The sequence below is a fragment of the Canis aureus genome, chromosome 24 (assembly GCF_053574225.1).
Source record: "Canis aureus isolate CA01 chromosome 24, VMU_Caureus_v.1.0, whole genome shotgun sequence".
NCBI lineage: Eukaryota > Metazoa > Chordata > Mammalia > Carnivora > Canidae > Canis > Canis aureus.
The window spans coordinates 17,790,292-17,814,235 of NC_135634.1; the positions used below are offsets into that span (position 1 = coordinate 17,790,292).

At 36.6% G+C, this 23,944-nt stretch overlaps 1 protein-coding gene across 3 annotated transcripts in view; it reads left to right on the forward strand.

The window, feature by feature from the left end:
* MICU2 (mitochondrial calcium uptake 2) overlaps window positions 1-22,734 on the forward strand; it is a 126,908-nt gene extending 104,174 nt beyond the window's left edge. For all 3 annotated transcript variants that reach the window (XM_077868405.1, XM_077868406.1, XM_077868404.1), the window contains 5 exons: window positions 5,356-5,453; window positions 15,602-15,773; window positions 19,139-19,247; window positions 20,129-20,286; window positions 22,095-22,734. In XM_077868405.1, coding sequence (XP_077724531.1) covers window positions 5,356-5,453; window positions 15,602-15,773; window positions 19,139-19,247; window positions 20,129-20,286; window positions 22,095-22,199 — 642 coding nt within the window. In that variant the 3' untranslated portion in view covers window positions 22,200-22,734. The remainder of the gene's footprint in view (window positions 1-5,355; window positions 5,454-15,601; window positions 15,774-19,138; window positions 19,248-20,128; window positions 20,287-22,094) is intronic.
* The last annotated feature ends 1,210 nt before the right edge of the window (window positions 22,735-23,944 follow it).

Here is a 23,944-nt window from a genome sequence, read left to right on the forward strand (position 1 = left end):
TGAATGGGTGACGGGCACTGGGGGTTATTCTGTATGTTAGTAAATTGAACACCAATAAAAAATAAATTAAAAAAATTTAAAAAATTAAAAAAAAAAAAAAAAGGCTGCTGCCTGGGCAGCCCGGGTGGCTCAGCGGTTTAGCGCCACCTTCAGCCCAGGGCGTGATCCTGGAGACCCGGGATCAAGTCCCACATTGCACTCCCTGCATGGAGCCTGCTTCTCCCTCTGCCTGTGTCTCTCCCTCTCTCTCTCTCTCTCTCTCTCTCTCTCTCAAATAAATAAATAAATAAATAAATAAATAAATAAATAAATAAATAAAATCTTTTTTAAAAAATAAATAAAAGCTGCTGCCTGGGAGTCTGTTTCCAATCAACCTAAAGTTGAGTGTTAAATGAGATTCCTCCCCCTAGAATAGGCAGGTCTTGGCATTCCCTAACAGTAGGGTCATATCAAGAATAAATCAAGTAGTTTAGACAATCACAAAGGTTCAAGAGACAACAAAGAACCAAAAAGTAAGGTTGAAAGAGAAGTTTCATCACCTACACAAGGGGCACTACTTTAAGAGTGGGAGAGATAGCTGCTTCCGCTAATACATAGAAACACACCAAGAGTCAAGCAAAATGAAGAAACAGAAGAACTAAAAAATAAAAAAATAAAAATTAAAAATAAAAAAAAAGAAACAGAAGAACATGACAGAACCTCAGAAAAAGACCTTAATGATACAGAGAAAAGTAATCTATCTGAACAAGAATTTAAGTTAATGGTTATTAAGAGGCTCATGGAACTCGGTGGGGAGAGTAGGTGAACACAATGAGAACTTCAACAAAGAGAAAGTATAAGAAAAGACCAAGGGGCGCTGAGTGGCTCAGTCAATTAAGTGTCGAACTCTTGATTTCAGCTCAGGTCATGATCTCAGGGTTGTGAGATCAAGCCTCACATTAGGCTGTGTACTGGACATGGAGCCTGCTTAAGACTGTCTGTCTCTCTCTCTCTCTCTCTCTTCCTCTCTCCCTCCATCCCCTCCTTTCCCTCCCTCCCTCCCCCTCACCCCTCTACCTTCCACCCCTCCCCACCTCTTTCTCCCTCTCTTAAGAAAAAGACCAAGAGGGTCTTCAGTGGTAGACTAGATGAAGCAGAATAGATTAGTGATCTAGAAGACCACAGTGGAACTCACCAAAGCAAAGCAATGAAAAGGGAAAAAAAAAATATTTTTAAAGGTAACTTAAGAGACCTCTGGGACAACATCAAATAGAGTAACACTTGCATAAGGGTCCCAGAAGGAGAAGAGAGAGGAAAGGGCAAGATACGTATTTTTTTTTTTAAATTTTTATTTATTTATGATAGTCACAGAGAGAGAGAGAGAGAGAGGCAGAGACATAGGCAGAGGGAGAAGCAGACTCCATGCACCGGGAGCCCGACGTGGGGTTCGATCCCGGGTCTCCAGGATCGCGCCCTGGGCCAAAGGCAGGCGCCAAACCGCTGCGCCACCCAGGGATCCCCTGGCAGGGGAGATACCATGATCACGAAGATACGTATTTGAAGAAATAATGGCTGAATACTTCCCCAGCTAGGGGAAGAAAATTGATATCCAGGTACAGGAAGTTCAGAGGGTTCCAAATAAGATGAGGTCAAAGAAATCCATACCAAAACACATTATAATTAAAATGTCAGAAGTTAAAGACAGGGGGCGCCTGAGTGGCTCAGTGGTTGAGCGTCTGCCTTCGGCTCAGAGCATGATCCCAGGATCCAGGATCAAGTCCCACATCGGGCTCCTTGCAGGGAACCTGCTTCTCCCTCTGCCTGTGTCTCTGCCTCTCTCTCCGTGTGTCTTTCATGAATAAATAAATAAACTCTTTAAAAAAAAAAAAAGTTAAAGACAGAATCTCAAAAGCAGAAAGAGGAAAAACAAATTACTTCATACAAAGGAAATCCCAATAAGGCTATTAAAGATTTCATGGCAGAAACTCTGCAGGCCAGAAGGGAGTAGCATGACATTTTCAAAGTGATGAAAGGAAAACATCTTCCAACCAAGAATGCGCATACCTCAGATATTGGGGGATATTGAATCAGTAATCAGAAACCTCCTAACAAAAATCTAGGATGAGATGGTTTCACTGGTGAATTCTACCAAACATTCGAAGAACATTTAATGCCTATACTCAGACTCTTCCAAGAAATTGAAGAGGAAGGAATGCTCTCAAACTCATTTTGCAAAGCCAGCATTACCCTGATAACCAAAACCAAAGGACACCAGAAAAAAAAGGAAGAAAGAGGATGTAGGGAAGGAAGGAAGGGAAGGTAGGAAGGAAAAGGAAATTACAGGGCCAATATCCCTGATGAACATACATATAAACATCAACAAAATATTAACAGGCCATTTGACAATACATTTAAAAAAGATCTTAAGTCATGGGCAGCCCGGGTGGCTCAGCGGTGTAGCGCTGCCTTCAGCCCAGGGTGTGATCCTGAGACCAAGGATCAAGTCCCATGTTGGGCTCCTTGCATGGAGCCTGCTTCTCCCTCTGCCTGTGTCTCTGCCTTTCTCTCTGTCTCTGTGTCTCTCATGAATAAATAAATCTTTTTTTTAAAAAAAAGATCTTAAATCATGATAAGGTGAGATTTATTCCAGGGATGCAATTATGGTCAGCATCCACAAATCAATCAAGATAATATATACCACATCCACAAAATGAAGGCTAATTATTGTATCATTTTAATAGATGCATAAAAAGCATTTGAGAAAATACAGCATCTATTTATGATTTAAAAAAACTCAACAAAATGGGTAATACCCCATTTGAGGTATGTTGAGGGAACATACCTCAACATATTAAGAGCTGCGTATGACAGGCCCACAGCTAACATCTTACTCATCTTACTCATCTTACATCAGCAACAAGGATGCTTACTTTTACCACTTTTATTCAACATAGTATTGGAAGCCCTAGCCAGAGCAATTAGTCAAGCAAAAGAAATAAAAGGCATCCAAATTGGAAAGGAAGAAGTAAAACTTGCACTATTTGCAGATGACATGATAATGTATATAGAAAACCCTAAAGATTCCACCAAAAAGCTGTCAGACTAATAAGTGAATTCAATAAAATTGCAAGATAAAAAATTAATATACAAAGCTGTGTTGCATTTCTATACATTAACAAAATATTGGAGAAATCAAGAAAATAATCACATTTACAATTGCATTAAAAAGAATGAAATACCTAGGAATAAATTTAACCAAGGAGATGAAAGGTCTATACACTAAAAATTATAAGACATTGATGAAAGTAATTGAAGAAAAAAAAAAGAAAGTAATTGAAGGTAACACAAATAAATGTAAAGGTATTTTGTGTCATATGTTAGAAAAATCAAAATTGTTAAGTGTCCATTCACCCAAAACAATCTACAGATGCACTGCAATCCCTATAAAAATTCCAATGACATTTTTTACAGAATTAGTATACCATAACTTATGTAGAAGGAACTGCAAAAGACCCTAAATAGCCAAAGGAATGTTAAAAAAAAGAAGAACAAAGCCAGAGGTGTTACTGTGCATTATTTCAAACAGTATTATGAAAAGCTGTAATAAAACAGTGTGGTATTGCCACAAAACAAACACAGATCAATGGAACTATAGATATAGATAATCCAGAAACAAACCCACATGTACATGGTCAGTTAATTTTCAACAAAGGAGACAAGAATATACAATGGGGGAAGAGCAGTCTCTTTAATAAATAGTGTTGGGAAAACTGGACAGCTACTGCACACAAAAGAATGAAACTGAACGCTATCTTAACCACAAATGCCCAAGAAGAAAACAAACAATTATCTCCTTGACATCAATCAGTAATTTTTTTTCTAATCTCAAAATAGAAAACATTTTAATAAAGGGCTTATGGGGACATATATTGTTCCTTGCATTATGTGTTCTAGACTGGGTGTTTTGTGTCTTGCTGATTTGTTCTATTTCTTGCTATGGTTCTGTTGCTTAGTTGGCATGCTGTTTCTTTTGCTCATGCTTATGCTCTGTCCAGATCTTCTCATTGCTATGGTAAAGCACAAATGAAATACTCTTCATGCCTTATCTAGAACAAATTTGTCTTTGTCCTTTTGAGCTGCAGGCATTGCATTTTGGTCCATTGTTCTGTAGACCAAAGGTGTAGAGGCAAGGGGTAAGAGACTCCTCTGGACTAAATGCAGCCCTTCTTCAAGAACCTATATTCTGTTCATTCTTCTGATCTCATTAAGCATCGTAGACACAGTTCACTCCTCCCCTCCAAGGTACATCCCACCCCATACAGAATCTTTCCTAGTGCCGTGAAGGATTCTGCACCCTGGAAGCCCTCCTTCCCTCTGTTTAAGCTTAGCAAGTTCTATTAGAGCTTCTATTGGAGTTGTCCTCAATTTGTCCCCACTAATCTATCATTAAGTTGAAGTTTTTACTGAAGTTCTAATGTAATAGTCTCACTCCTGCCATTTCTGAGAAGTAGAGTTAGGGATGGGATTAGAAGACATGGGGGACCATCCAACACCTGAATCTAGTGTTTCTTTTCCCAGCTGCTCTTTTTCACGGTATTTGGGTTAAATTTGTAATCCCTCTTATTGTTTAGTTGCAGCTGATAATCTTTTAGCAGTTCTGTTTTGTGATTATTTTTGTTTACTAGAGATTTGAAGGAGAATCTGTGAATCTGCTTTACTCAGTACTTAATGGAATTATCACATTAATTTTATAATTATGAAAAGCAGATGTTTTTCAAGTATTTCTAATATTCAGCAAAAATTCACAGACCTTCTGACTTTCAGTCCTGCTTCATTAAAAAATGCCTCAAGATCACATTTTGAAATAATATTTATTTCATTTCTAAGCTCTCTTTTTGGACTATTCTAAGATTTTGTTTACTGCTGAACTCCATCTTGAGTATATTGAGTGTTTTAGCCCTCATTGTTTTTCTCCTGCTTAAGCAGAGATAGTTAAAGAATAGTACTATATGAGACATCTGGGTGGCTCAGCACTTAAGCATCTGCCTTCGGCTCAGGGCATGATCCCGGAATCCTAGGATCAAGTCCCACATCAGGCTCCCTGCACGGAACCTACTTCTCCCTTTGCCGATGTCTCTGCTTCCTTCTCTCTGTGTCTCTCATGAATAAATAAAGAAAATATTTTTTTAAAAAAAAGTATATGCAAAGCAAGAGATAGGATGGCTACACCTTTTTCTTCCACCTTTGTTGTTGTTGTTGTTGTTGTTGTTACAAGAATCTTTTATGGATATTGTTCTAAGAGTTCCAGGCTACCATGTCCATTTTTGTTCTTTGGTATAATTACTTGAAATTATTGTATCCCTTTTTTTTTTATAGGAATCAACAGTAAAAGAACCTGAAATTACCACAACCCTTCAGATACATTTCTTTGGAAAAAGAGGAGAAAGAAAACTTCATTATAGGGAATTTCGAAGGTAAATGCAATATTTATATTCATTTAGGGAAATTTATAGGTAAGAAGTTACAAAACAATTGAATATACTCATTTCCCAGAGCTGCAGACATGGTATTTATAAAATATAAAGTTACATTCTCAAAAATATCTAACCTATTAGAAAAGGAGGTATCTGTTTTCTTTTTCTTTTTTTTAAGATTTTATTTATTTATTCATGAGAGACAGAGAGAGAGGCAGAGACAGAGGCAGAGAGAGAAGTTCCCTGCATGGAGCCTGATGTTGGACTTAATCCTGGACTCTGGGATCACACTCTGAGCCAAAAGCAGACGCTCAACCTCTGAGCCACCCAGGCGTCCCAGTATCTGTTTTATAGAATACAATTTATTTTATTTTATTTTTTAAATTTATTTATTTATTTATTTACTTATTTATTTATTTGTAGTCAGAGCTATCATAGATGCATAGGGGTTTTTGATAGCACAGATCACATTGTGTACTAGTTTGGAGTTTGGGAGTAGATGATCAGGGAAAACTTTGTGAAGGAAATGGCATCTAAGCTGAATCTTGACAGATGAGCAGGAATTACCCAGGCAAAAATAGTCTGGGCAGAAAAGCATTTGAGGAAAAGAGAACAACATTAGAAAAGACATATAAGCATGAAAATGTATGGTTTGTAAAGGGAATTATAAGCAGTAGAGTCTAGAGTAGTAAGCATAAGGTACTATGGTAAAACGAAAACAGAGGTTGGAGAAGTGTGTACTTGCCTGCAGAAGATTTTGTACTCTGAAAGATCAAGCTTGAATTAACTCAACAGTAGGAGGCCCTGAAGAATGAAGAATGAAGGGTACCTGGTCAGATGTGCCTATCATTCTGGCAGCAGAATAAAGGATAGATTTTATGAGAGAGATACTCCAGATAAGAAATGATGAGAACCTTGAACTAGTGTAGCGGCAATAAGGATTTTGAAGTAGAGTTTTCAAAAACTAGTTAGGAGATGAAAATGTGGGGTTTAGTGATTGAGGATTGAGGTAGAATGCATGAAGACCCAAGTCTGAATTATGTCCAATCACTATGTTCTCCATAGCAAAACTCCAGTAGGTCATTTAACCTCTCTAGAAGTTTTTCTCCACAAAATTTTTTGTCTCTTTTTTATATACCTGAAAATACTACTATCTTAACATTTCTTAAAATTTCAAAGTATGATTTAAAACCAAGCAAAGCCATTGTCATATCAACTGTACTTGTTCAAACTGATACACCACTCCCCCTTCATTTTAAGACTCCCTGAGCTAGTTAATTTTTAAAGTTGTTGTAAATTTAATTTTCTTTAAAGGGAGTACTTTTATTTAAAATCCGGGCAGCCCCGGTGGCGCAGCGGCTTAGCGCAGCCTGCGGCCTAGGGCGTTGAGACCCGGGATCGAGTCCCACGTCGGGCTGCCTGCATGGGGCCTGCTTCTCCCTCTGCCTGTGTCTCTGCCTCTCTCTCTCTCTCTCTCTCTGCATCTCTATGAATAAATAAATAAATAAATAAATCTTAAAATCCTTACTTATTTTTTTTTTAAAAATTTACTAGCATTTCTCTAAAAAATGAACTCCGTGAGATTTGGCTTGCCATCATGCAGTTTAAAAAACATCCAATTAACAACAAATGCTTTAAATGCAGTTTTTGAAAATTTGTCTCTTGGACAGAACAAAGTTCTCCTAGGGACGCCTAGGTGGCTCAGCATTGAGCCTCTAGCCTCGGCTCAAGGCGTGATCCCAGGGTCTTGGGATCAAGTCCTGCATCCAGCTCTTTGTGTGGAGCCTGCTTCTTCCTCTGCCTATGTCTCTGCCTCATGCTCTCTCTATGTGTCTCTCATGAATAAATAAATAAAATATATTTTTAAAAAAAGAACAGAGTTCTCCTAAAGTTAAAATTATTATTATACTAGCTAGAATTAATAATCATAAAATGTCTTTAAAATTTTGCATAAGTCATAAAGTAACAGAAAATAGCTTCTGTGTATATATATATAATGTTTCTAAAAACTTTTTACCAACATACTGACCAAATTAATAATAAAATTTCCATGAAAATTTTTGTGGTCTGTGTTTTTTTGTTTTTTTTTTTTTTAATTTATTCATGAGAGAGAGAGAGGCAGAGACACAGGCAGAAGGAGAAGCAGGCTCCATGCAGGGAGCGTGATGTGAGACTTGATCCCGGGACTCCAGGATCACACCCTGGGCTGAAAGCAGGAGCTAACCACTGAGCCACCCAGGGATCTCCCTGTGGTCTGTGTTATTTGGAGCTTTGAGTTTGATTTTTACCGTTACCGGAGTATAATTAATGTATCCTTTTCTTTAGAAAAGAGATGTTTGAGCTTGGTCTCAGCCAACCTTCTTATAGCTTCTCTGATAAGGGATATTGTTTCAGGAGATATAGTTTATTAGTTTCAAGGAAAGGCAAGGAAGGTGACACAAAATTACAGCTTTTGTAGTAGCTACTTAAAATGTTTGCCTATAGATATCAGCATCTCATTTAGAGAAAACAGTATTATTGATTTTGAAAAACACATATTTGCAATTTAGACATACTTAGGTTCATACTTCATCATTTATTAAATGGGATTTAACCTGAGTCCCTAGTCTCTATTTCTTCATCTGTGAAATCACAGTGCTAATATCTACTTAATAAATGTGTATATATATATATATATATATATATGTTAATTTATTGTGTGATTATATATAATGAATATATTGAGTAATATATAATTTTAATATGTTGGCTATATATAATTATTCTGAACAACGGTCCAGCTATAAATTGGCATTTGTAATAGGATATAAGTAGATGGGGAATCCTTGGGTGGCTTGGTGGTTTAGTGCTTGCCTTTGGCCCAGGGCGTGATCCTGGAGTCCTGGGATCAAGTCCCACATCAGGCTCCCTGCATGGAGCCTGCTTCTCCCTCTGCCTGTGTCTCTGCCTCTCTCCTCTGTGTCTTTCATGAATAAATAAATAAATAAAATCTTAAAAAAAAAAAAAGATATAAGTAGATGGCTTATCAGAAACAGGTGAGAAGGATGAAGAAAAGAAAAACAATGATAGTTTCATAAAATGGAGCCAGCAATTAGGCTAATACACAAAGTGCAAATCTTGAGATTCTATGCACTTGATAAGAATAAACCACAAATTTGACAGATGATATGAAGAGGGTTACATGATCAGTTACACAATTCACTGCATCCCTAAGTTAGAAGCTCACTGATTCGACACAAGGTGGGGGGACATTTGTCCCCCATAGGGCCAAAAAGAAAGCTTCCCATGGGTCCTATAAAAAGGATACTGTGTAATATATTTTTTTTAACAACTGTAGTAAGACCAGCAATAAATTTTAAATTACATAAACTTTTTTTATAGCATCTATCAGCAGAGAACAACTAAAATCACAGTTTTAAGCATGAAGTCATACTTCAGCTTCTGAAATTCAGCTGCTTTTTCTTTAAAACCACTTTATATTTTAATAGACAAGTACAAATACTAAATTCCAAAATTTTAGAAGTTGGCAGCAGTCTAAAAGAGAAAAAGCACTGGACTTGGGATACAAATAGCTGTAATCCTATTTATGCGGTTTATTTAGCTGTATGGTCTTGAGAAAGTAATCATGTGCCTTTTTTTATTCTTTGTAAAAATTTATAAAGTGATGCTTGTCCTGTCCACTTTAGAGAGTTAGGAGTAAATATAAAAGTAAATTTAAAGATTATAAATTATAACAATTTTACTGTAACCTAATAAAGGAAAAGAGATCTCTAATTCATGCAAATATCTCCTTTCTTAATGTTTATTCGATTCTTCCTACTCTTATTTATGTTAATATCCTATCCTCCCACATGAAAAGTCTAAGAATTAAGTGATATAATATATTAAAGTACACACAATGTAATACATGGTAAGCTCTCAGAATATGTGTCAAACTCATATCAACTTAAATTATTTTTAGACTTTTTGGCAGCTTTGTTTTCCAGCTCCCAGATCTCTCTTCTTAGGGAATTCTTTTCTCTGACTGTTTTCTCTGTTTGCATATACCCCAGCTCTCTTGGTCAGGATATTTCTTTAGCTTAGAGTTTCCTCAGCCTCTTTTCCTGAAGGCTCCTTAATCCAACATCTAAAGAAAAAACTCAAAACTAAAATAAAATTATAGCATATTCATCTTTTTCCCCAAGGACTGACTGTTTTAAAATTCAGAGAGAAGGATTTTTTTTTAGTTAGAAGAGAAAACCAGACACCGCTTGTATTTTTCATCACAAATGGCAAAGTTGTTTCCACTTTTATTACCAATTTTTGGATTTGAAAATTCAGTAGTAATTGAGAAGTTGTATCTGTTTTATGAAGGATCCCTAGCCTTATAAAGTCTTCTGAAAATATGCTAGTAATGTAATTAAACCTACCAACAAGTAACAAAGTTACAAAGCAATGATATATATATATTATATATATATATATATATATATATATATATATATATATATATATATATATATATATATATAAGGCATTTCTTTGGGATCTTAGGAATTGCAAGTTCAGGAGACAGAAATTAAGGCAGCAACCCAGATTGCTCCAAAGAGACAAAGAAACTTGGGATTTTTAAAATTAAAAGAAGAATTTTTGGCACATCACATAAGTTGTTCTTTTATGATTGGCCCTGTCAGGGTTATAGTAACACTATTCTGTATGTCGGTTGCTAGGATCACTACGAGACAGAAAGTCCATTCAAGTCTATTCTTGCACATAGCACGTGTTCATCCAGGATGTTTGCAGTTTGCCGACAAGCCAAGTTTAGCATTTTTCTGAGAACCAAGACAGGAAATGTGCATAGGCCCTGCCTCAGTGTCCTCCCAACTCCATTTTAAGTGACTTTTTTAGCCACGCTTACTCCATTCTATTGTTCTTTTATCAATTGGAAAAGGTACTGATGTCAGATTTAACCAATCAATATTCCAGATTTTGTTTCATGTGTTATTGAAATTCTTAAATTATAAATTTAAATTCTTCACACAAAAGAACATAGAAGTCTCTGGAACAAAAACCTTTCTTAGCCAGTGTAGACTTTACACTAAGGATAAAGCAATTAAATTCAAAAACCTGTTTTACAGTCCAATAAAACAGTAATTTTGTTTAAATCTCTGGGTCAGATTTTACTTTATACAATATTGATGTTTTTATCTATTTGGCCTAAACTAGATTACAGACTGACAATATACAGAATGTCTTACCCTAGATAGGTTCATTGGTACTGCCAATATACAGTGAATTTAAGTTAGAAAAAAATTCTCAGAAATATTTTAAGCTTATTTTCATTCCACAGAATAATTTAATTGATGTAAATGTAGATAGACTGCTGCTCTGTTCAAATAGTTCATGTTTTTAATTTCCCAGAAGAATCCATATTTCCATAATGTTGGCAAGATTTATCAAGCCAATGTTTTCCAAACCCAATAATTACTAAATAGATAAGATGTCCAAATGCAACAGAAGATGTGGCAGGTTCAGAAACTAGAAGTTTGTTGTGACTTAACCAGACATGTAAGAGATGAAGGTGGGAAGGTCAACACAGACACAGTTGTGAAGGCTTTTATGCCATGCCAAGAACAACAGAGAGCCATGAAGGCCTTGAAGGAGGGGAGTAAGGTGATCATCAGATCCACAGATTGGCCAAGGAAATCAAACAAAAGCCAGGAAGATCTGTTAGAGACTTGCATTAATAGAGAAGAGAGGATCATGATTAGACGAAGGTGGTAGCAGTGGGAACAGAAAAGAGTGGAGGAGTCCAAGGGATTATTTAGAAGGGAATTAACAGTATTGGTGACTGACTGGATGAAGAGTAAAGGGGGAGAAATCTGAGCTACTGCCTGACTTCTGATTGGAGCCAGTGAAACAGGTGATACCTGTTCACTGAGCTAGAGAACACAAGGAAGAACAAGTTTAGGAAAGAAAATGATGAATGTAGGGTGGACGTGGTCGATGGGAGCAGAAAGCAGATTGCAGTGGGTTGAGGAGTGAGTGAAGGGTGAGTAGAGAAAAAAATATAGGTAATTCTTTCAAGGAGATTGACTATAGCAAAGGAAGAGAGGGGGCAGTAGCAAGAGAGGAATGTAAGAAAGATTTCCTCACATGTTTAAATGATGATGTGAAGAGGGAAAGACTGAATGCAGGTGTGAATGGGAATCACTAGAGGAGCAAGTCCTCTGAGTAGAAAGAAATAAAGGAATATAAGTGGAATTCAGAGTACAGGTAGCTGCCAACAGGAAAAGGGACTCCTCCTTTCACTGAGACAGAAAGGAGATTGGAGGTGGGGAGAAGAGGACTGCATGCTTTTAACACTCCCCAAGTGATAGCAAGACAATGAGAGCATTTCCTAAGTAGTGACCTCTAGTTTCTCTGAGAAGTTGGCCAGATCATCTGCTGAGGACAGATAGAAAGCCAGTGAGATAGACTTGTAGAGAATATAAACGGATTGAAATAGCCACAGAGTGAAATAAAGGAGAGCTCTCTAGCCTAGCAGCAGGGTGTGGGCAAGGCTGAGGACCCTGTTAAAGGTGGAGACCATTAATTTCTGCTGGTGTCACTATGTGCAGTTGTATGATTTTCTCCAGGCTGCCCTTGGAGAAGGCCTTCCACAGCCCCAGGGAGCTGAGGGTGTGAGCAAGAGAGAGGCTGAAGCAATTCAGAGTCTGCATCCTCAGTGCCATCACTGCATGCCTGATATTTGTCTGAGTATTTCACATACATTATTTCACCTGTTCTAAGAAAGTCATATAGGAGTCTTCCCTTTATACAACTGGAATTTGAGGAGATTAATAAGGGGCTTGGTCCAGGTTATATATATTAGAAATTGAAGAGGTAAGATTCAGACTCAGGTTTCTATTAAAAGATTTAAATCACATAGTTTCTGAAAGAATTAGTCCCACAGTAGGTGGTTGGGTACACTGAATGGGCTTTCAAGGAATTAGCACTAGACCAGGTGACCAGAGGGACAGAAGACACATTAAGTAGATACTACCACATGTTAGGAGAAACTTATCAGTTAGTGAGGGAGCATGTGGATAAATTGTGATTTGTTTGAGTTGTTTTTTAAATTGGTTTGGTTGGTTTTTGGTTTTTTACTTTTACAATTAGTCAAAAGACTAAATACTTTGGAGCACCTAGCTGGCTCAGTTGAAAGAACATTCGACTCTTCATTTCAGGGTTGTGAGTTCGAGTCCCACACTGGGTTTAGAGATTATGTAAATAAACTTTTAAAAAATGTCTGAAATGCGTGTTAGCCAATTAAATAAAAACCAAAGTATAATTTAAGCTCTGTCTGCTGGAATTTCAGTGTTTATTCATTATTATAAGGGCACCTGGGTGGCTTAGTGGTTGAGCATCTGCGTTCGGCTCAGGTCGAAATCCCAGGGTCCTGGGATCAAGTCCTGCGTCCAGCTCCCCCTGGGGAGGCTGCTTCTCCCTCTGCCTATGTCTCTGCCTCTCTCTATGTCTCTCATGAATATTCATTGTTATGAAATCAACAAGTGATTTAATTGTTAAAATTCCATTCTTTATCAGTATATATATATAGCTCAGGAAAAAAAAAATGATGCTCAGCCTACTCAGACAGTTGTTGATGGCACTTACCAACTCTGCATCACTACCTCTGTTTTTCCAGCCTTGTTTTTCCTTTTTTCTACTTTCTTTAGGGCCTTTTCTTCTACATTTCTTTTCTCACTTTTTTTTGTTTCTCCCATTGACTTTCAGGGCCAACATTTTGGGAGCTTGTCTCTGCAGTGTAGGTGCCAGGGGTTGGGATGCCTTATGATAGAGTAGGACTGTTACTCCTCAGGGATATGCTCCTTATTTGTGAGATCCCTCCTAATTGGTTATGCTGGGTTAGGGTTTTTAGGAAGATCACAATGTGGCCCTTTTGTCCTTTGCCATCGGGAGCTCCAGCTAGTTTTGAAGTCTTTTTTAGAGGGAGTTGATTGATATGTAACTGTAGATTTTGTGTGTCCGTTGAAAGACTTGAGTTCAGGATCTTTCCATGTGCCATCTTCTTGATGTATTGATGTACTAATTCTAAAATACCAATTAGTTGACAATGTTCTAAATTCATGAGGAGTTTTTATAAATTCAAAGATGTCTATAAGCAGTGCTGTGCTAATAAATACGTTTAACAATCTGCTCTCAGGAAGAACAGCCTGACTTGTAGCATTTGCCAATGAGTGATGTAAATACTATACCAAGCCAATTTCAAGGTACTGTACATTAAAAAGTAGAAAAACGTGTGCACAATGGATTCTCAGAGCTGATAAGAGCCAGCTCTAGCACCCCATGACCTAAAAAATTAATAATAATAATAATAATAATAATAATAATAATGAAAAGCCATTTTTTCCCATTGTTCCCAATTAATCCACTAATTTGTAAACTATTTAATTTGTTTAGAAAGTATCTAGTGAAGGACGTCTGGGTGGCTTAGCGGTTGAGTGTCAGCCTTTGACTCAGGCCTTGATCCCAAGGTCCTGGGATCGAGTCCCACATCAGGCTCCCTGCATGGAGCCTGTTTCTCCCTCTGCCTGTGTCTCTACATCTCTTGGTGTCTCTCATGAATAAATAAATAAAATATTTTAAATAAAAAAATTTTTAAAAAGAAAGTATCTGGTGACTTGATGTACTATATAAATTCTTCAATTCATATATTTATGTCCAGTAATCATGTTCTAAGATTTTCAAGTCATAACAAGATCTGTAATTTTAGAGATAGGAAAGATGGTTTTCCTAAAATATACTTATGTTCTTCAAAAGTAGTATAATTAGTCAGATAAAAGTAGCTTAAACTATACCATGTATAGTTTAACAGCAGTTAAATTTATATTTCAACCTCAGGGCCTGAAGAAAAAGAGAAAGGAAAGGAACAAGTTAGTAATATGTTTATACCATATTTTCTACTTTCATAAATTCACTGTACACTCATTTGAAAGTAAAGCATTTTTTTTAAGAATCCTAATAAGTTGAATTTTCTCACGGTACACTGTATAATAAAACTCAGTAAAACAAAGGACAAGGCATATCAGTAAAAGGTTTGTTGATCTTTCAGCCCAAACTGGAATTGCTTCAAATTTTAGATAAACCTCTGCCTGAGGTTTATTGATAAATTGATAAATCTATGTATGCTAGCACATTCAGAAATGTTGTAGGTAACAGGCTCTTACCTGTCACACTAGATAGAAGCCTAAAATCAAACTCCTCCTTCATGCTTTTAAGGTTTATGGGATAAAGGTAGAGCCAAAAGCAAGTAGTTTTTTAACAGTGGCAGTTTTTCTCCCACTGAACTGGAATAGACCTATTTTTCACCCCATACATAATTCCATTAAATTGTGACATGACAGATTGTACAGTTCTTTTATCATGTAGAAAAGTGAATAGAACTGTCTGCAACATATTGAGACACATGGAAATAATAATACTTTTCACATGATTTAGGTTAGAAATAAATCAGGTGCAGCATTTCTGCGTTCTTGGTCAAAGAAGATTTTTTTAAATCTGATATCCTTTCAACCTGCACTTTTTTAAGGGAGCTGTTGATAGTTTGATCAAAGTGCCATGTTTTTATTTTTAAAAGAATGTTGATCATATATTCATATGCTATTGTCCAAAGGATTATAAATGTTTTTAGGTAAATCTAAGTTTTTGATGCAAAGCCATTGATTATGCTGGTCAAGTTTGGTATCTGAAAAATATTAGGAACCATTAATTACAATTAACATTCAAAAAACAATAGCCCAACTGAATTCTAAGTATCTCTGATGATGAATAATTTTTCTTTCTATGTTGAAAAAAAACTATTATAGATACATCAATGCAATGGTTTACATAATTTTGTAAATCTTTATCAGAATGTAGGTTGCCAAGTATAATTTGCACAAATTGAGTATAGGAAGTGACAGATGGAAGCAGGTATTGGACTTAATCAGCTTCTCTGTGTCCTCTACTCCCCCACCCCTTGCACAGAACTAATACTTTGTTTGACTCAACATTTTAAGATCCCGGCCACTCAGTAGGTAATGTTCAAGGTGCCTTGGAATCCCGTTTACAGCATTAAAGTTGAATACTACTAGTTCCTTACATCAATTTTGTATTTTAACATTTAGATTTATGGAGAATTTACAAACAGAGGTTCAAGAAATGGAATTCCTTCAGTTTTCTAAAGGTTTGAGTTTCATGAGAAAAGAAGACTTTGCAGAGTGGCTACTTTTTTTCACTACCACTGAAAATAAAGACATCTATTGGAAAAATGTAAGAGAGAAGTTGACAGCAGGAGAGGTTGGTATACCTTTTTATTATGCTTCTTGGTACAGATGAAATAATGTTAGAAATATTTGTGTAATTAAAGTAACTTGCACATTAACAAAAACCATGTTGCTGTATATTATTTAAGTATAAAATCAGGGTGAGAAATGTTCTTTACATACTGTTTTCTTATGAATGAATTATTACCTAAGATAGAATCTGTATAGCAAACATGAGTTTTTGGATTTCCAGTAAAGTCAGGAATAAGACAAGAATGTTCACTGTCACCACTGTTACTTACTATTGTTCTGGAAATCTTAGCCAGTGTAAATTAACAGGATAAAAGAAAATAAACATCTGAAAGGAGTCACAGTTGTCTTTGTTGCAGAGATGTTATTATATGCCTAGAAAACCCAAGAGAGCTGAGTGAAGTAAGTCAGTCGGAGAAGGACAAACATTATATGTTCTCATTCATTTGGGGAATATAAATAATAGTGAAAGGGAATATAAGGGAAGGGAGAAGAAATGTGTGGGAAATATCAGAAAGGGAGACAGAACGTAAAGACTGCTAACTCTGGGAAACGAACTAGGGGTGGTAGAAGGGGAGGAGGGCGGGGGGTGGGAGTGAATGGGTGACGGGCACTGGGGGTTATTCTGTATGTTAGTAAATTGAACACCAATAAAAAATAAATTTAAAAAAAAAAAAACCCAAGAGAATCAAATTGAAAAGCCATTAGAAACAGTAAAAATTCAATAAAGTTCCTGTTACAGTGCTGATATATTAGCAGTAACTGCCCTATGTACAGATTAAAAGTTAGAAAATGTTTAATGGCACTAGTGTGTGTATATAAATGTGAAATGATGATTGCCAAACTACTAATAATGATTAATACACTGTTGCGAGGGACACCTGAGCATCTGCCTTTGGTTCAGGGCTTGATCCCAGGTCTGGGATCGAGCCCCACATCGGGCTTCCTGCATGGAGCCTGCTCCTCCCTCTGCCTGTGTCTCTGCCTCTCTCTCTGTGTGTCTCTCATGAATAAATAAATAAAATCTTTAAAAAAAAAATACACTGTTGTGAGATTTTAAATGATTTTTTTAACTTTATGAATTGGTTTTATTACTTCATTGTTCCAATACATGTTTTTGAAGTGGGCATATATTTTTATATAATTTTTTAAAGCTATTTCTATAACAAGGAAAAAGGGAATAAGATATAATGAAGATCCCATTTATAATTACAATAGAAACATACAATTAAAAATAAATTTAACAAAAAAAATAAAATAAAAATAAATTTAACAACAAATACATAAAAAAAACTAAAGTTTTGATGGATCTAAAGAAAACTTACCTAATTATATTGACATCTCTGATTATTGAATGGGAAATCTTTTTTTTTTTTTTTTTTTAATTTTTATTTATTTATGATAGTCACACACGCAGAGAGAGAGAGAGGCAGAGACACAGGCAGAGGGAGAAGCAGGCTCCATGCACCGGGAACCCGACGTGGGATTCGATCCCAGGTCTCCAGGATCGCGCCCTGGGCCAAAGGCAGGCGCCAAACCGCTGCGCCACCCAGGGATCCCTGAATGGGAAATCTTAATAGCAGTTCTCCCTTAGATTCATCTATAAATGTAATGGTTATATTAGTCAGAACAGCCTAGGTTTGTTGCAATTACAAATTAACCCTGAAATCTCCATGACTAACACAAGAAAGATTTCTTTCTCAATCATGCTACATTTCCATTGTGGGCTGGTAGGAGGCTCTGCATACAGTTGCGCAGTGACCCAGACTCTCCCAAGTTCTGTCATCTTGGAGCTTTACCATCTGGAAAAAACATCATCTGCAGAGCTTATGTCAGGAAAAGAAAGGAGGAGTGAGTACATTCCAGCAAGTAAATGTTTTGGCCTAGAAACATCACACTTGGCTATTGACCAGACTAATCACATGACCCCCACGTAACTGCAAAGAGGCAAAAAAGTGTAATCTTTCATATGTGCAGGAATCCAAAGAGAAGAGATAATGGTGAACACTAATGGGTTCCCATAAAAATGCCATTAGATTCTCACAAGTGACCTACACAGACCATAGTTAGAATTTTTCTACCATCTATATGTTACCTCTTCAAAAACTTAGTTAAAATTTTAAAAGTAAAAATTCCATAAGTTCACAAAGGTTGAAAGCAGTAAAACTTGAATAAGACCACACATAAGGGGGAATCCCTGGGTGGCTCACCGGTTTAGCACCTGCCTTCGGCCCAGGGCGTGATCCTGGAGTCCCGGGATCGAGTCCCACATCGGGCTCCCTTCATGGAGCCTGCTTCTCCCTCTGCATGTGTCTCTGCCTCTCTCTCTCTCTGTCTCTTACGAATAAATAAATAAAATCTTCAAAAAAAAAAAAAAAAAAGACCACACCTAAGCAGAGAACATGATCCTGAAGGGTCCCTATAAAGAGAAACTTTTTTAGACTTAACTTACTTTTTCAATGGAAAAACTAGTTTTTCTAACTTATTTTTTGTTTTGTTTTTATGTGCATAGGTTTTAAAGTCAGATGAACCAAGGTTCAAATGAATCCTGATATTCCATTTAGTAGATGGTGAACAAATCACTTAATTCGTGAAAGGTTACTTACTTAAGGCTTAAAGAGGCTAAGACCATGCACATAGTAAATGGCAGAACTGGAATTTCAACATAGGTTCCTCTAACTCCAAAACCCAGTGCTCTTACTCAGTGCTGTGGGCAGAAAAGCAAGGAGGCGGACCACTTAACAGTATGTATTAGTTTCCTTAGGCTTCCATAAAAAATACTCCAGGCTGGATGACTTAAACAACAGATTTATTTTCTCAAAATTCTGGAGCCTGGAAGTCTAAGATCAGGGTGCTGGCAGGTTGGTTTTCTGTGAAGTCTCTCCTCCTGGTTCACAGATCACCTGTTTTCTCACCGTGTCCACACATGGCCTTTCCTCTATACTTAACACGCAGAGTGAGAGAGCACTGGTAGTCTCTTCCTTTATTTTATGGGGACGCTAGTCCTCTATCAGATTAGAGTCCTACCCTGATGACTTCACTCAGCCTTAGCTGCCTCCCTAACAGCCTTGTCTCCAAATACAATCATATTGGGTATTAGGGTTTCAACCTATGCATTTTGAGGAGACAATTCAGTCAGTAACACAAGGCCACCCCAGGTCTTGCCCTGCTGCAGGAGACCCCTTTCACCCAGTGTGCAGTCTGTGCAACCATACACTGTGGCCTTACCCATTCTTTTTAATAAACTTTCTTAGAAAGCTGTAAAAGTTCATAAGCTTTATGATAGAAACAGGACTTGTGTGTATATTCTAAGATTATTTAATGTATTTACAAATTTGTAATTAAAATTCACTTTTGTTATTTTATTAGAGTATTAGTTTGGATGAGTTCAAGTCATTTTGTCATTTTACGACTCACTTGGAAGACTTTGCTATTGCCATGCAAATGTTTAGTTTAGCTCATCGTCCTGTCAGACTGGGTAAGTTATATGACTTAGTTTAATTTTTGTCATCTATAAACAATATCACTCTGTTCTTCAACTAGAATGTATGTCAAGGAGCCAGTTGTCAGTAAAACAATTCATTGGCCTTTTAATTAATTCATTGTGGTTACTCTGGACTTAACACATTGACTCTCACAGTTAACAGTTACTTTATTTGCTTTTACTTCCTTATTTCTCCCTAAGAAGGGAAAAGAAATATTTAAATACCTTCTTTAAAACATTGATTAAGGGATGCCTGGGTGGCTCAGTGGTAGAGCATTTGCCTTTGCCCCAGGGCTGATCCCGGGACTCCGGATCGAGTCCCACATCGGGCTCCCTGCATGGAGTCTGCTTCTCCCTCTGTCTGTGTCTCTGCCTCTCTCTCTCTCTCTGTCTCTCATGAATAAATAAATAAAATCTTTAAAAATAGTAATAGCTAATTAATTAATACAAATTTTTTTTAAAAATTTTTTAAGATTTTATTCATTCATTCATGAGAATACACAGAGAGGAGAGAGAGAGAGGCGGAGACACAGGCAGAGGGAGAAGCAGGCTCCATGCAGGGAGCCCAGTGTGGGACTTGATCCCGGGACTCCAGGATCAGGCCCTGGGCTGAAAGCAGCGCTAAACTGCTGAGCCACCCGGGCTGCCCTAAAATTTTTTAAATTAAAATAGCCTGCTTCTCTTTCAGTTACTTTCATGACATTTCTCAACCAAATTTATTATTTCAATATGTTCTTAATGAGTATTTTTGGTTTTGTTTTACTTTTCATTAATGAACGTTTAGATTTGTTTTTGCTTCTTAAATAATAAAATGTAGATTAATTCCACTTAGACTATTTCACATAGTTGATGAGTTGTCTTATGTTTTCTTTCAGCGGAATTTAAGAGGGCCGTGAAAGTAGCAACTGGACAGGAGCTCTCAAACAATATTTTGGACACCGTCTTCAAGATCTTTGATGTGGATGGTGATGAATGTCTTAGTCATGGAGAGTTTCTTGGGGTTTTAAAAAACAGGATGCATCGAGGTTTATGGGTAAAGATTTTGATTTTTTAAATAACTATGTTTACATGTAATTAAATGAACGATATTACACCTCGAATTTGGGCAAATCTGTAGTCTTAAGTGGAAGTTTTATTATTTATAAAGAGATTATAAGCTATGATCACAACACCGAGATATCTCCTAGAGGTGGGATCCAGTATGTTTTTTTTTTTTTTTTTTTTTAATAAATCTAACCAGAAATCCGGTTCAGAAATCATAGCCTAGAATTTTGCTTTGGGCTCTGTAGTTAGACACACCTAATTTCAAATCCCAGCCCTGTCACTTTAATAACTGCCTAATCTTGCAAAGCCACTTAATTTTTCAGAGCCTCATGTTTCTCATCTATGTGCAATGAGGAAACAGGATCTCCCAGAAAAAATTTTATAAGAATTACATGTAGAATACTTAGTATAATGCCTAAGACACACAAAATACGTGTTAGCCATTATCATTGCATTCAAATTCACATATTAGTCTGTGGGACAAATAAAACTCAAAATTTTGTTTAAATTCGAATCTGCGGGATCCCTGGGTGGCGCAGCGGTTTAGCGCCTGCCTTTGGCCCAGGGCATGATCCTGGAGACCCAGGATCAAATCCCACGTCGGGCTCCCGGTGCATGGAGCCTGCTTCTCCCTCTGCCTGTGTCTCTGCCTCTCTCTCTCTCTCTCTCTCTCTCTCTGTGTATGACTATCATAAATAAATAAAAATTTAAAAAAATAAAAAATAAAAAAATAAATTCGAATCTGCTATGCTAGAAGCACTCCCATAAAATAGTCTGCAGGCTGTAAACAAGAGTGGAAAGAGAACTATGTGATAAGCAGGTTAGGCCAGAAGATGAGAGAGAATGAGGGAGAGAATAAAACTATCTATTTACAACTCAGAAAAGCACATTCATTTCCTCCCATGAACATTATTTATGGAAAATGAACATGTATGATTTCTTTAAGCAAATATGTTTTACAAGCTTTGTAGTCACCCGGTACCTCATAGTTAATCGTATCCCTGGAAATTAAACCAGCCTTCACAGTTAACAATTTAATATACCAAGCAGTCTCTGCCATTTCTCAAAAGACACTAAATAGAAGACCTGTAAATCGATCAGAAAAAGAACATATATATACACACATACATATGTGTATTTTATATATTCTATATATTTATATTATATATATAAAATCTAAATTAACTTTTGCTTCCATTTGGCAGATATCCAGTAATGCTTTGATCCTGTGATCACCAGGATACAAATATTTTCTAACCTTTACTTTCTTGTTTAACCGAGAGGAATAATACCCATACAGAACTTTCTAATTCACAGAGCACTCAGGTGAAATATATTATTTCTTCTTAAAGATTCTTATCAAATATAGTTTCTTTTTAATTTAGGCAAGGCTAAACCAAAGTTTTAGGCTTAGAATTTTTATTCCACATGGCTAAATAAAGTTCACCGTAAAAAGGGAAACATATCATAAAGCATTATGAAATAATTACATTTTAAAACCAATAGGTGGAAGAAGATCACCCAAAGTCTTCATTATCTTCTTAGGGAGGAAGTTCCAATCATGTATGCTTAGTCAGCCTCCATTCTTTAGTTACCCTAAGGATAATCTTACATCATGTTCACTGTTTTGCCTTTTATCCTGTCTTACTTACAGTTAGTTCTGTTGCAGTCATCTTTTACAACATAATCTACCTCAAGTACTTTTTGGAGGCGTGTGGGAAATAGTAAAAGAGCTCACATGAAATCATGTTTAACCTTGAAGAGAGTGATCTCTTTACTTTTATCTTTGGTTAACAGGTACCACAGCAACAAAGTATACAGGAATACTGGAAATGTGTGAAAAGAGAAAGCATTAAAGGAGTAAAAGAAGTCTGGAAACAAGCTGGAAAAGGTCTCTTTTAGAAAAAGCTAATATGGGAACTATATTGCTCAAAATGTACTAGTAATTTAGAAATTTTTTTAAGTACTAGATACTTATCTTGATTTTCTTTGTAATATAAAGATGCCTTGTATTTACTTTCTGATTCAATAATTTCTTAATAAAATTTCATCAAAGAACTTAGTAAAAATAGATACTGGATTCTATCAGAGGATCTAGAATTGAAGTAATGCTTTGTACTTTGATAAGATGGAAAACCTAGTTATTCACGGACTTCTTAGACGCAGTATTACCATGTGCTCTTCAGAAAGGTGTCGGCTAGTACTTACAGAAAAAAATATTTGATACACAGGCCAATATCACATCCAGGAGTCCTGATGATCCCAGTAAGGCAAATTAAATTTAAAACATCTCAGGTTTTCTCATTGTATGTCATATCTCATAAGCTCCTTGTGTATTTTGCTTGTTAGCTGTATATTAATTTTCTCTAAAATAATATGTAAATCCCAATATCCTATGTGAAAACAGAATAAAATATTTATACAGATACAAAAATTACATGTATTGTTTTACATGTGTTTTAAACATTATTTTTTTACAAATGTAAATACTCTCATCCCTTTACAGCCTCATTAGTTTATGTTCTTAAAAACTAGTGTGAGTGGTGGGGCCCCTGGCTGGCTCAATCTCTTGATCTTGGGGTTGTAGGTTTGAACCTCCATTGGGTGTAGAGATTACTTTAAAAAATTTTTAAACTCGAGGATCCCTGGGTAGTTCAGCGGTTTAGTGCCTGCCTTTGGCACAGGGTATGATCCTGGAGTCCCGGGATCGAGTCCCACATCAGGCTCCCTGCATGGAGCCTGCTTTTCCCTCTGCCTGTGTCTCTGCCTCTCTCTCTCTCTCTCTCTCTCTCTCTCTGTGTGTGTGTTTGTGTGTGTGTGTGTATGTGTGTGTCTCATCAATAAATAAATAAATAAAATCTTTTTTTTTTTTTTAAAGGTTTTTTTTTTTTTTAATTCAAAAACCTAGTGGGGCACCTGGGTGGCTCAGTTGGTTGAGTGTCCAACTGTTGAGCTCTTAGGTCTTGATCTTGAGGTCATGAGGTTTTTTTTTTTTAAAAAGGCAAACAAAAAAAAAAATCAGTGTAATTGGGGGAATCTTGATCATAATATCAGGGTCTCATGGGATATATTGGATTGTGGGTAAATGTTTAAAATGTCACTAAAAATTGGCATTAAATATAAAATGCTGTTATAAATGCATTTTTTAACACAGTAAATGCAAATTATTTTTTTTAAATATGCTTTTCAAACAAGAATTTGGCAAATATTTAAAACATGTTCCATTCCCTGGTTAAATGGCTGATTCTGAGACTAGAGCAGGAAAAGTACCAGATGAGCCTGGAGTACATATTGAAAGGACAATGCCAGGGATCCCTGGGTGGCCCAGCGGTTTAGCGCCTGCCTTTGGCCCAGGGCGCGATCCTGGAGACCTGGGATCGAATCCCACATCGGGCTCCCCGTGCATGGAGCCTGCTTCTCCCTCTGCCTATGTCTCTGCCTCTCTCTCTCTCTCTCTCTCTCTCTCTCTGTGTGTGTGTGTGTGTGTGTGACCATCATAAATAAATTAATTAATTAAAAAAAAAAAAGGACAACGCCAATGTAAAGGGGCTCTCCCTGGCCAAATATGGTTCCATTTGAGTATCAAAGTAATTAATGTCAGTAATGGAACATAGCCTATTGAATAAACTAAGAATCCGTGAGTTTAC